The 15,245-nt window shown below is 37.1% G+C and overlaps 1 protein-coding gene across 1 annotated transcript in view; it reads right to left on the reverse strand.

Annotated features, from left to right (window-relative positions):
• Positions 1-15,245, reverse strand: part of LOC126271868 (lysosomal acid glucosylceramidase-like) — a 190,860-nt gene that overhangs the window by 57,912 nt on the left and 117,703 nt on the right. Inside the window, exon 8 of the mRNA XM_049974208.1 lies at positions 8,893-9,037. Within this exon, the coding sequence (XP_049830165.1) occupies positions 8,893-9,037 (145 nt within the window). The remainder of the gene's footprint in view (positions 1-8,892; positions 9,038-15,245) is intronic.

The following is a 15,245-nucleotide window of genomic DNA, read 5'->3' on the forward strand; positions in this document are numbered from 1 at the left end:
GACCCTGCACCAGATCCAAGTAGCCATTCCAACTCCAAATTAACTCTCCTGACAGAAGAGCTCAAATAAGGCTTGGTTGTGGCGCTCCAGAACTGACACAAACCCAACACTGGTATGACTCGATGCTGATGAAATATTTGCCAGGTCACACTCTATGCTGTACCCCGGATCTCTGTCAATACTGTTGCCCGGCCCACCCACAATAACCACGGTATCTTACTTAGTAAAACCTCTACTTAGTGAACCTAAATCCTCTGTAACCTGCCCCAGTCCAGCACTAGGTTTGAAAAAACTTATGACCTGATATTCTGACCCTAATTCATCCTGCAGAAGTTGGCCCACATCCCTAGCATGTGAACTACCAAGCAAGAAGACTTTATTTCTCTTTGAAGACTTCCCTACCTTCTTATTCAATTTGCTGCTGAAAGCTTGTTGAGCCCTGTCTCCATCTACTTCTGTGAGAGGCTCATCAGTTTCTGACTGAGACAACAGGTCAAATCTATTTTGTACATTAATAATAAAGCTGTCAGAAGAATTTCTTGGCCTGTTCCTTATGCCTGTTGCCACTTCCCATCCCTGTTTACCCTTCTCCCCCCTTAACTTGCCCAGTTGTCGCCTAGCCTCATCTAACTCAGCCTGAAGGGCAGCAATTTTCCCCTCCTGTTCCACAATCTTTCTATCTCTACTACATAGCCTACAGAACCACTGACAAGTCTCGCTCATTTTCCCAATTCCCACACCACTACAATCGCCTCAGTAAAAAAAGTTACTACATCCATCACACCAGACCCCGGAGCTAATGATTCTATGGCACAACAGGCACTTTACACTCATGGTACAAATAGATTTTAGTGACAGAAAGACAATTAAGTTACCAGAAAAAAGTGAAAATACGTGTACGAAAAATTAGGCCTACTCGCGACAATGTAAACACTGGTTCAGAAGTTTATTACTGGAAATTACTTAAGAGATGACAATACTCTACAGATATAAAGGGGCAGCAAACGTATTTAGCACACTAAACTATCAGTAAATGCACTTAAAATTGCGGTATGAAGCTTAATCTGAAAGCTCAAAAGTTCGGCCTGCCTGGGATATGTAAACAAAACGAACTTTACGTGATTACTACGCGAGTAAGACAAAAACTTTTAATGGTACGCTTGAAGATCACTATAATTAACATAATAAATTAGTTTAAAGTGTTATAAACAGTTTATTACTACTTAAATTACTTATCTTGTACGGGAGCTGTGACTGAAACGTCCGTATAGCAGGCGCCGTGGCTAATGGGCCTTCCAGTGTGAGCATGATCTTCGACATATGTACAGCCGGCCCTGAACCAAGTGCACCCCTCAAACACATGCATAAAGCTCATGCTCTGTCCCCCAAACACTTGTTGAATCATTGCAACGGTCTCCGTTGCACTTTTCCCAAGATTCGCACAGAGTTTGATACACGCACTGTTCTGTTCGCAGACCCATTGTAAAATCACCACACACCAAACACAGAGTATTATGGAAATCATTGTGGATATGCAACACATCCTCCCAACTGAATGCCACTCCACACACTGACTCATCAGATATGCAGCTCTTGCCACCTGGTGGTGCAAAGATCGACTACTCCTACTTTACTCCTGAAAATGTTGGATTCCACCTCATAAACCATGTGAAAGATGGGCATCTACTTGGTAGTCATTGCTTCTTACTATATGATGCGGCCTGGAAGCAACTGTGGAGAAATAAAATTGTGGCAACAGTGTACATTTACAGTTGTGGACCAAATTGTACTAGGCAAAATGTGTCTCAGTTTGAGTTGCAAAGTCAGTTGCCAGTTTTTCTGCACAATAGTATAATGTATTTTACCCTTAATTGTGCATGTCAGATTCTTTACACTGTAATGGGTTTTTATTCATTAAACACATAAAGTTCTCTGATGAATCATGTTTTTCATTTCATAGGATGGATGAATATCAGCATGTCTCTCAATAAATATTGGACAACAAATGGTATTCAACAGTTTCTGAAAGAACTTAATCTTTCACCATGGCAGTATATGTTTATGGCATGGATAGAAGTGTGTACAACTACATAGAAGACCACAGTCAAGATTTAAATGTAATTTTCAACATCTTAACCCAATAAGTCATCTTTGTAACAACCGTGACTGTCATGTTTACTATGCGAATTCTCTGCAAGCTGCAGTGGAGACAACAGTGGGGAAGTGTTAGCATGTGGCTGACTTACTCACATCTCCTGTATTTACTGGGTGTGTTGTAAGCCACAGTTACACTCAAAGTTTATAGGTTAGCATAAAAAGGTCAATAGTATTGTGAAATCACATCTGAACTAAACATTATAAATGTTGCATACAGTATGAATTATCTTTTTTGTATAAACAGGGGTACCAGTTTCAAAATTTGCGTAATTATGACTTTTGTTGACACAAAAGACCAGCAACTACTTTTCATTATTTATTTATTTTTGATACATATTCCTTAATGGTGACTAGCCCCATGTCTCCATTCATTTTTTAACCATTCCCTGCATTTTTATCATGTGTCTGTAAAATACTTTCAGTGTAATATACAAAAATGTTGTTCTGACTTTTGAACTGTCTGCAGGGCACAATTGACTTCCATACACTATGTCAAGTGAAAAAGTTGACCTGACATATAGTAGACAGTTGCACAAAGGATAGAGAGTTTAAATTTGTATTCTAAGAACAAAACAAAACTGTGACAGGAAACTAAATAAATATTTTCAGTTTTGGTAAATTCAGAACTGTCTACATATTCAGACAATGATGCCAAGATGAATGGATCAACACTGGTCATTCAGAGTCATCTGGTTTCATGGCTGCACCATGAGCAGCGTGGGTGGCACATGACTTGAGAAGACTCACTGGTAGCATAGACTAGGAGGAAAGTGAGAATGTGGTTCTTGGTCACTTGTCTCATTGCATCAGAAGCTTTTGGTCACAAATGCTATTACTGTACACAATGTTATTCTCTTGGTTTGTTACTCAGGTTTTGTTCACAAGCTACTGATGATTCTTTTGTCTTCGAATTTGCTTGTTCTTCATTTTACCTTACCAGTTCAGTGATGGCTAATATGTTTACTGCTGAAGTGTAAGACGCGAGAGAGAGAGAGAGAGAGAGAGAGAGAGAGAGAGAGAGAGAGAGAATAGGTAGACTGTACACTGACCCGCGCACCGCTCAGCACAGTGCACCCAGGCGCACACGGAGAATGCTGGTGAGCCTGCCTGGATGCCCTGCCAGCCCCACAGTACCTCTCACATGACTTTACAGTGACTGTTCATGCCCATCCAATTCTTTTTGGCTGCTTACTGTTTTCTCTGAAACCATCTATGGGCACTACTCCCACCGGTGTATTGCATTACTAAAGTGGCAATGAGGCTGAATTTTTTATGTGAAAGAGCTCGTACCAATGGATCAAAAGCTTTTGGGGATCTGGCAGTATCAAGTAACACTGTAGGAGCAATTGCAGGAACAGATGTCAGGTTATCAACAATTACAGCAGGAGCTAATCAAGCAGAAGGTGATTCTAACTGTGTGCACTCGGCCTACCCTGCCAGTTGAGCAGGGCAACATTCAGGATTGTTAGGCTGTGTGAAAACTTGTGTTAGGATTGTACTGCATTTTGCAAGGTTTGTGTGTGACAAATTTGTAGAATTTTTCAAAATGAGCATCAACAATATAAATAAGATAGGCTTGAGTGTTAGCACAGATTGTAATAACGATGAAGTGCAGCAACTTTACTCGTCAGAGCTAATTGCCAGAGAGGAAGAGGACTGTGATGATAATGCAAGCAGTATTTGTTTGCTGCTTCAGAGATATCAGCAGTCAGAGGCATTAAAATACCATTTTGATCAGCTGACAACATTCTCTGGTGATAAACTATCAGAAGAAAATAAGAGTATAAATAAGAATGAGAATAGGATTAAAATATAGGTAGACTTAACACTGGTTAATAAAAAACTTAATTGAACTGCTATATTACGAAAAGAAAGTCACTACTCACCATATAACAGAGATGCTGAGTCACTCACCCCCCCCCCCCCCCCCCCCCCCGCCACACACACACACACACACACACACACACACACACACACACACACACACACACACACACAATGCAACTCACATATGACTGCAGTCTCTGGCAACTGAAGCCATTTGCCTGAGACTGCAGACTGCAGTCATGTGTGTCTGAGTTGCATTTGTGTGTTTGTGTGTCTGTGTCTATCATCTTTTTTCAATGAAGGCCTTGCTGCCCAATAGCTTATTTGTTACTGTCTTTTTGTTGTGTCTATCTGAAACTCTGCATCTCCATTATCTGCATCTCCATTATATGGTGAGCAACAACTTTCCTTTCATAATATTTTTACATTCCATCCTGGATTGTCTATTATTTGATTAATTGTATAGCTGAGAGAGTTGATAAAGTATAAGCTGAACTAGGTACATTTAAACAACTGACTGATACTGAATTGGAATTAGTGGACTTGAGGGTTACTATTGTTGGTTACTACTGTTGAGGGGAGATTAAGAGAAACAGAGGAAACAATAATTAAAGAGTCAGAGAGCAATGATCAGGATTTCAAGCATATGAATATATTTTTTAATTTAGATTCACATACTTTATACAAAAAATTGGAATTAAATAAAACAGAATTAAAGAAAGAGTTATGCATTGTAAGTGGAAATGTTGAAGATTGTAACGAGAATATAAATATTATTAACTCTAAAGTCAATCAATTAGAAAGAAACTATTACTCAAATAATTTCAGTAATAATTTTTTATGTGCTAATATATTCAATAATATGATTTTAAAATATTTCCAGAGAGATCAGAAGCTCTATCTGCTGAAGTTTTTGTGTCAATGTAAAGATATTGTCACACTCAGTATGCCAGATTGTTTCAAAGTGAAGTTAGTTAAGAAGTTTTAGATGGAGAAGCATTATGCTGGGGTAACGAGCATGGACCCAGACATGTCATTTGAAAGTCTGAAAGCAAGTTTCTTAGCAAATTTTGGTCAGAGAGCAAGTAAGCTTGGATTATGGGTGAGAATTTAAATGGTTCCAGTTACAGAGAAGGCAAGTAAAATGAAAATGAGCTGTGAGAGACACTTAAGAACATCAGTACTTTTGGATAAATCACTAGACGAGCTTATTCAGTTTCATGTCTTAAAATGTGGATTGCCAAATCTCAACGGGGACTGGCCTGTGGCCCAGATGATTCAATAGAGGAATTTTTGAAGAATGTATATAAAATGGATAGGGCATGGGAGAGACATGAAAGATATGACAGTAATAGTAATTAGAGGGAGAGCCATTATCAGAGTGGAGGGTACTCCATAATCAACAAAATGACAGAAACAGAAGAAGAGGCCAGAATAATTTCAGAGGTACTAATTACAGCAATAATTATGCTACATAAGACAGAAGGGGTGATGATAGAGGTCATGATCTGAGGAACAGGCAATAGGGGAATGAAGAAAGGTAAAATTCAGATATGGGAAGAAAAAAACAGAAATGATAACCAGGGAAATGGATAAACATCCCATTGGACGCCTGTCCATCTGAGGCACAATGTAAATACAGAAACCAGGCTAGTCAAACTAGTGTTAGGAGAAGAAGTTACTGTTCACAAGCTAGTTGTCATTAAAGAATTAACAGGGATTACCATGTAAATAGAGCTGATATTGATGCAAAATTTTTGAGAAAATATTTTGAAGGTGATGGAGGATGAAGAAAAGGAAGTGAGTTGGGAATTTGAATTAAGTTATAATGTGTTGCAAATCTTTTTGATGAATCTGGAGATCAGAATGTGTCAAGTAATGTTAGTAGCTGTAAAGATGTTGATGGATTTAGGCTGATAAGTTTGATGATTGATGAAGTTTCTTGTACTTTAGCTGAAATAGTTATAGTGGAGGTTGATAATCACGTGCTTAGGGAGTAAGATAGTATGTTGTATGATGTTACTTGTGAACCTAATGGCACAAATATTATTACATTTGATGCGGATTCTGATGTGATCTATAAGATTGATTTTTATGTTGATGTTAGAAGTAAGATTAATGATTTTGATGTTTATTTATGCAGAAGTGACGTTGATTTTGATGCTAATGAGGAGGATAGTGGTTTGTTTTGTGAAGAGTTTGATGGTATGATTTATGTTGAAATCAGTGACGATAATACTAGTAGCAAAGTTGTAGGTCTTGGTGATGATATGATAATGCACAGTAAGAAGTACATGAGAGTCAAAGTATACCAATGAGGTCTTGACAAATAGTGATTATAAGCTAGAGCAGAACGAACACATTAATGATAAGATACTTGGAGTTATAGCTAAGTCAGATTAAGAATACAGAAGTTAGTTGTGTTGTGCATAGTGATTTTCAGGTAGATGATGAAAACTCACTTTTCATTTAAGTAATTGGAACATAGATAGTAAGATGACCTTGAATGGTCAACACATGCACACTGAAGAAGATGATTTGCTGTACAAGAGAATCTTGAAATTACTTGTAAGGTGCCATTAAGGGCTTAACAGCCAACCACATCATTTGAGTCACTTATAGGAAGAGAATTAAATTTTAGAGAAGCTGAGAATAATTTATTAGCTGTGATTGAAAGTCTTGATAATGGAGACATGTTAGGCAGTCCCTATATTAACATTCAGATTGGTAATTGGAAAAGAGATAGTTTGACTGACACAGGTAGTACAGTATGTTACAGTGAAATGAATACCCTTAGCTGCATACAGGTGTTGATATAAGTCAACAGGGACAGTGGAAAATGTGTGCCCCAACGGGGACTCGAACCTGGGATCTCCTACTTATGCAGAAGAAGATGGTCAAATGGCCGGTGAGTGACAGAATAAAACTTACAGAGAATTATACTGAATTTCCTATCACAGGTGGTAGGATCAAAGGAGCAATGTGCAAACTTAGCAAGCTAATCAGTGGACAAGCTTTGGTCATGATTAGCATTGAGAACATTAGTTTTGAACAGGGCTGTTTTGTGGTGAGCCATCTTTGAAAGTAGCGATGTGATCTACAAACTCAGCTGGCATATTCTATGTGATCGTGACTACTAAAGAGCTGTCTGTCCACATGTACGGCCACTGCCAAACTGTGACCAAGAGACAGATGTATCACTCAGTTGCTTAACATGCCACCCAATATGTTATGGTTTACTTTAATGGCTGCTTCATAGCCTGTGCCTTTTACTGCTTGTGTCAGTATATGTGAGGATGGATATGTGTGTGTGTGCGAGTGTATACCTGTCTCTTTTTCCCCCTAAGGTAAGTCTTTCCACTCCCGGGATTGGAACAACTCCTTACCCTCTCCCTTAAAACCCACATCCTTTTGTCTTTCCCTCTCCTTCCCTCTTTCCTGATGAAGCAACCATGGGTTGCGAAAGCTTGAATTTTGTGTGTGTGTTTGTGTTTGTTAGTGTCTCTATCTACATACCAATGCTTTCGTTTGGTAAGTTACATCATCTTTGTTTTTAGATATATTTTTCCCACGTGGAATGTTTCTCTCTATTATATTCATATCATTAAATTGTTTTAACATGTTAACATGAGTAATTCATAGGATAAACTCAAGTTGCTTCATATTACAGAGCAAATCTTGTAATAACTGCATAATCTTATGGTCCTAATGGATATGTTATAAGGTGAAAGCAATTATTTTTCTTTCTGTCTTGATTGTTGTAATTCAAATTTTAAAATAATGTAGATTTGACAATATGTGTTCTACAGTTGCTAAAATATTGGTAGCGGAGACAAAATTTTAAAACAATATTAACAGAAGGATGCAATTCTTTGTCAAAGATCTCAAAAAGAAAATTCAGAAATTTTACGACCAGTGTTGAGGTGGTGCTTTCCCCTAGACACCCACAGTTTGAATTCCCAGACTATGAAGGAGAGTGGTACATCCAGAAGCTGCATGTATATCACTGCCTCTTTTTCAATGATTATAATGCCATCTTTCCCATAACTTATAACAAGCAGAAAAATATTTAAATTCAAAAGACTAATCACATATGGGGAGAGTCTCTTCCTCAAATTGGAGATTCTTAAATTACAAATATAATTTTTTTACTAAATTATAATTGGAAGAAGGTGTTACATCCCCGATGAGACTGCTCCCACTCCTTCTTGTGACACAACTGGAACTCTAGTGTTGCTGTAATATCCTTTGTCACAAAAGTTTTAATCCGCCATTACTTCTCTCTTACTTATTCAGAATTGATTTTATAATATAATTTAAACTCTGTAATGGAACATGCAAACCTGCATTTTATGAAAAGTATCCTGTTTCACTATCTTTCAGTGCAGTGATGCAGTGTTGGATTTTCATTTTGGATAATTTCAGTTCTGGTCTCCATGGCTGGGGTTATGATGTCATTGAATAACCTATTCTTCTAAATTAAATGAAGAATGTAGAAACATTTTCAATGAAAGAACAGTGGCAAAATCTACTGTAATACATGAATTTTAATAAATCAGATGTTCATGAAACATCACACATAATGCGTTACTCTGTTAAATAAGGAATGGAAGCAGTAATGGTAATAACTCCCTTTATAAATGAAGTATTTTTCTTTATAACTATTGTGTTGTTCTGTGTCATTTTTGATATGTGTAGTTACAAATGTACTAATACTGGATAAAAGGCTGTAGATGCATGTAGATATCATTGTTTCATGAAGAACATGTATTGCTACTATATTTCCACCAAGACATATTTTAATATATTCCCTGTATTACACATCAAGACAGTTACATCTTTAGATGGAAAAATGAGATTCATAAGCAAATTATTAGTGTTTAAATAAGGCATGTATTCATGACTCACCAATGCTGGCTTCTGTTGATATAATAAATTTTGAGGGGTATTTCTCATGTGTATTATTTAATATCCGAGCTGGAGATATTTGATCATAGTACCAATGGACAGCAAAACCATCAACATATTTTTGCATACTTTCATCTTCCATAAGCTGCAATGAAAAAAACTTTCATTTGAAGTGAAATAATATTAAATGCTATAGCCAGCTTGGAATGGAATGATTGATATTTCAATCTAGATAAAGATATTACAAAGCAGGATACATATAAAGATATCACAGTGGCAAAATTGTTCAAGACAATACAGGTCTGATTTCTCACTTCATATCTTACAGTCTCACTACATTTTTCAAGTCTTTCATTATCTCTTTTTCAATAATTTAATGTTCTCATTAATTTTGTATACCAACAAATTTCTTCTAATTAATGTCATGTCCATATCCTCATTTTTAACTCCTATGCAAGTGTACTCATTCACCTGTGAAGTGTGATAGTAATTACAGTAAAATAAGAAATTAATGGTGACTCTTTGCAATTAAAAAAAAATCTTTTTACAGGTGCTACCGAACAAACAATGACAGCAAAAAGTTTTTAGATAGTGGTAAGTAAACTACATTAGTCATGAACTGAAAGGTTGAACTGAAAATGACAATGATTCCCCAGTTTATTTTTTTTATTTTTTTTCTATTGGAAGTTAAATGTTCTTGGTTTCCTCTGTCCTGAAAACAGTCTAACCTTATGGGAGATAAGTGAACCTGCAGTTTGACATGCAATCTGAATCACTGCTATTTTTGATTTTTTCACACGTCCACATTATTTCAAAACTTGATGGTCATGTTAACTGCCAGAGAAAAAAATTGACCTAACAATGAATTAAAATTATGCAAACGATTTTCTAGGTTATTTTTTAACCACCACTCTACAGAACATTTGTCACAGTGAAAAATCAGCAACCATTGTATATACATTATAAGATAAATGTAATTTTAAATGTGAACAGCACTCTCACGATGAACCTGTTGATTTGAAAGTTAAATATTAAAACACCAACAAATACATTAAATTCACAAGTATAGTAAGTTCTAACACAAAGGTATCAGGGCGAATCTCAGATAAAATAGATTGTATGATGATCAATGTGAAAGATAGTGTTAATTACATATGTGTTGGTATTCATTACTCACATCAGTTGCCAGAATGTTTAAGCTTTCCTACAAGTGAGTAATGGAGTGATAAGACACTGGACTTATATTTGGCAGAGTTCAAATCCAGTTCAAATACTGTCTGGCTATCCAGCTTTTGGATCTACATGGATTTCTTAAATCAGCTAGGTGAATACCAGAGTGGTTCCTGCCAAAGGACATGGCCTATTTCCTTCCCTATCCTCCCTGAATCCAAATTAGTACTTTGTCTCTGATGACTTTGTTATCAATAGGGTGTTATACCATAATCTTCCTTCTTTCCCTTTTTGAGTTTTGCTGTGTTACGAACAACTAAAATGAAACAATGGATATCCAGGATGTAATGTAATATAATAATATTTTGAAAAAGTTGTTACCATTTAGTGGAGATGCTGAGTAGCAGATAGACATAACAAAAAGACTGTCACGATACAGGCTTTTGGCCTACACACACACACACACACACACACACACACACACACACACACACACACACACACACAGCTTAAACCATGACAGTCTTTTTGTTGTGCCTATTTGCGACTCAGCATCTTCGCTAAATCATGAGAAGCAACTCTCATAATATAGGAAAACTAAAATGGTTGCACAGAAGTGGATTCTGAACGGTGTAAACATAAACTTCTTTAAAACTAAAACAGCAGAGGAGAAGACAGATACCATTAATCATGCAAAAGCATCAGAAAACAAATCAGATACATGTTATGAAACCACACTGAGACATTTGGACTGCCACTCCTTATCAAAGTAACATTGTTCACGTCCATAACACACTACAGCCAGGCCTGGTTGCCACAGAATCTTCTGCCTATCTTCAATCTAGGCTCCATTTCTCAACAATGTGAAGAGTTGACAGGAATGATAAGAGGTTCAGATTCTGCATTAAACTATAGATACCCTTTCTGTAGTTGAATAAATGGAGTACATCAGGACACAAAAGTCACCAAAATTTGTGTCCAATTGAAATACTTGCCCTTGGCCATTCAGATGCTTCAGGTTATTATTATTATTATTATTATTATTATTACACACTACCATAATGAATGTAATGACAAATTAAAATTCCCACTTAGCCTCATTAAACTAAGATAGAACATATATTCTTTTAATAATGCCTGACATATCGATAGATCTGTCGATATAATTAGACATTTGTATGATGAGATCATTAGGTGCAACATAGAGGGATACAAGAGAAAACACCTACTGCAGATTAAAGGGCTCCCAAGGACCACTATGGTCTCACTTGCTATAACTGGCCAACAGCATGTTCTCTGGTGTATCTATGTACAATGAACCTGCACTATCTGCTTTACTTCTGGAGTGTGATCTAAGATTTTGTGTTACCTATTGTCAACCTTTGACTAGCACTCATAGTTGCATATCTGCCTAGTGCAGAACTGTCTTCACTCACAGTTCAACCAACAGTTTGTACTTTTAGTGAACAGGCTGACGGCATATTGGTGCACTGAGTTGTGTTTCATACCAGCAAACAGTGTTTTACATCACTAACATTCAAGTTATTTGACAAAATATCTGAATTCTATTTTGAACATGAGGTACCCATCTCCTGAAGTCTTTTCTTTTGTGTATTTCTAGAAGAATCAGGATCTATTACTTTCTGTGACTTAATTGTTAATAAATTATGATTAATAAAATCAGTGTTGTTATTGTACCAGGCTTACAGAGGTAGTGACAACGATTTTTTGACACAGCAAACCATCCTCTACCAGAACAGAACTTTTCAAATCGTTTTGGTGAGTGTTTCAACTATATTGGACCAGCACTTTTTTGAGCTCTGGAAAAGATAGCTAAAAGTGCAGTACAAACTCACACAGAAGGTGACAGGTCTGGCATGTCTACAACCATGTCTAACAATATTAGCTTTCCACTCATTTAATAAAGCTCAAGAGTACTGGGAAGAGTCCCAAAAGCATTTTCTACTTCATTTTCATGAAATAGTATTCAGGATCTTGAGCAAATGCGAATGTTTCTCTTATCTGCAAAGCCATGGCTCTAATATCTTGTGAAACAATTGGTCCATTTGTCTGACCCATCAGTGCTGCTCCTCACTGCTTTCCACTCACTTTTAAGTGGTCATTTGGTTACAAAAATGCATGTGCTGACCACTCATTTAGAATTCCTTCAACACTGCAAGGCATAATCCGACAGCTAACCATCATGGATCTGTAACACCCTAGTAGAAAATGCCAGTTTGCATGTCTTTATGGAAAATATTATATGGATTTATTAATAAATTAGACTATCAACAGGCAATCAAGTGTGTGACCAGGAATTATGGCAGTGAGATCCTTCTTTAGAAGTTTTGGATATTGCTACAGATTTCAAAATTTCTCAAGAAGCTCAGGCTTCCATTCCCATGGTCTGTGAGATATCAGAACTGTCATCTCAATCAGGTACTGTGGTGTGGCATTGTCTGTGTGATAGTGATCTTTCACTAACGTCATGCAGTCCTAGTAACTCCTCCTCGACTAAACAGGACTTAAATCCAATGCCATAAAAGTTTTTCCTCCTGGCCTTGGTGAAAATTTCATAGACTGTCTAGCAGACCTGATTGTTTTTCCTCGTATGATAGATGTAGTTGTCACTGTTATAATGATGTCTGTCAGCAGTGTTTTTGCCAGGGTCATATAGCAGATGATTGGCAGAGCTGGGCACACTGTTAGCAGTCAAGTGCACTGATGCAAATAAATTATATCGCAGAACTGAGAGTAACACAACACCATCTTATGCTGCCAGCAAAGACTCATAGTATTACCATTTCATTCCTCTTTGATATTGGGGTCTCAGTCTAAGTTATTAATCAGCCTACATATCTCCAGTTGGGATCTCCACTTAAAATCTGCACCAGCTGAGCTAAGGGCTTCCGCCCATCATGAAATTCCGATATGTATAGCGCATTTAAATTAAGTTGTGACTTTTGACAGTTCAGTACACAGTAAATGGACTGAAGCATAGTTGACAGCGTGTGCTGGGTGCATCAGCAGGTGATCAAAGTATAATGCCAGGCCTACATGGCGTGACCTGATCATTTTGTTTATAGTCATAGTTACCACGATATTTTGATAGTAGGTAAACTTCTGCACAACATTCTTACTTTGCAGTGAAAAATAGGTATTGCTATGAATTTGTGTTTGGTGCATGTTAGAGTATGTGCTGCTGCATATTGAATGTAGATAATCGATTGAATTATTCCTTTAACTTGGAAGGATATCACTGTCTGTCTCCAACCTTGAGAAAATGGATTGTATGTAAGGTGCACCATCGTGAATTTGTATGCCAGTGAAAACTGGGATGAAATATTCATAAATTCCTCATATCTCTTAAATTATTTGACATATCAACATACAATTTTGGCAAATGACAGTGTGCAAAGGAGAGAGTGTTTTGCTGTATGATTAATATGCAAAATATCCCTATCTACCACAATATTCAAGCGACTACAGATTTTTACAGTGAAATAATGTAATTATTGAGCACCGTCAATAGCTGGTGAAACAAGAACTGCTGTGGATTTTGTAACAATATAAGTGAAGAAGTTACAAGTTTATTTTTGTACTGACAAGTCTGTTTCATAAACTATTGACCTGACTTGCACTCAGTTGATAGTTCAATATTACACTGTTTCAGGATTATGCCCAACTGAATTAGAATGTTAGGGAGATGAATATTTCTAAACCCTGCCATCTGTTGATAAAAAAAGCAGATATTAACATGACAACAAGAGAAGTCACTTTTTCCCTAAAACTCATCACAGTCCTTCATGAATTGATGTCTCCTTAACTACCTTCTTGGTATGGCTGACAACTCGAGATCAGTCCTGTCATGTAACATTTACAGTGGCTTCTTTTATTGGAGAGTGCCTAATTCAACTATTTCATTTACTGTTAGCCAGTCCATCAACCTGATTGCATGAAGTTTTGGCTCGTACTGCAGCCTGCAAGTTCCATTAACTCTACCTTATACAGGTTCAAATTTATCTCATGGAACGTTTCTTTTTACACAGAGCAAAATATCCTCTCCCCTCCACTGCATTGTTGGAGGTTTATGCCTCACAACAGAGTGTTACGGTGTTTTGTCCTTTGTATTGTCCTTTAGTATTGTTGAATTCTAAGGAATGTTTTGCAGCAGGACAATATCTTCCCAGCCATTGTATGTGTTCTTGGACGACACTTTTATCGCAAGTCTTGTATCCAGATGTACTGCACTATTGGTGTTAATGTGATGTCAACACAAAGCACTTGCTCACAATATCTGATGACTACAGAACAATTCAAAGCCGGAAAATACTACTTTATGAGAGGTGATGAACTTTGATGCATCTATTGTGTGACATCATATGGTACGGTTTCTTCATGAGGTGGCAACAGGAATGCTTTACCAGGTGAACAGCTAGCAACATGGAAGGGAAAGCCAGCTCACTATTGGTGTTACCTGGGAATGGTATTACCTGGGCAATGGCGTCACGTCCCCCTCCCATCAGCCAAACTTCAAAAGTCACAACTAGTTTTAAACGCACTATAGGGCAAGTAGTTCTGGAACTGACATTTAAGCAGGTGACCAGAACCATTCCTTTCTTTATATTAGTAGAATCTTCAGGTAAAATATTTTTGGCCTCAATGTGTAATCAGCCTTTGGATTTCTATCCCACTCTCAGTCCAAGCAATTTATAATACTGTTCCATGTGCACATGTGGATTATTTGTGTTCCTAATATGCTTTCTTGTTTTCTCCAGGCCTTGGAATGACATCTAATTTTTCTGCCCATATTACATTCAAATATTTGGCAGTTACAACTTTTTAAAGCCCACCGTATACCAACAGCCCTACAGCACAAGGTTAAGGTAGAACTGCATCACTTACAGAGGAGTTAAAATTGTTGTCTGTGATTCCTTACAACAGATGGACATCACCTTTAGACATTGTCCACAAATCTGATGGTGTGTTATTCTTTTGTGTGGCGTGGTAGTGTATTATGCCTTTGTGGGAACTTATAAAATGCAGAAAACACTCAGTTGATTGTGGACTCATATCTCCTTACACAGCCTGGCAAACTGTTTTCCAAATGAACAGAGTTCAGTATTTCAGAATCTTATTTTCAACTTCCTTGGGTGAGGCTTCCTTGAAAATTTTGGTACTAG

Source organism: Schistocerca gregaria, chromosome 5, assembly GCF_023897955.1.
Source record: "Schistocerca gregaria isolate iqSchGreg1 chromosome 5, iqSchGreg1.2, whole genome shotgun sequence".
Lineage (NCBI taxonomy): Eukaryota > Metazoa > Arthropoda > Insecta > Orthoptera > Acrididae > Schistocerca > Schistocerca gregaria.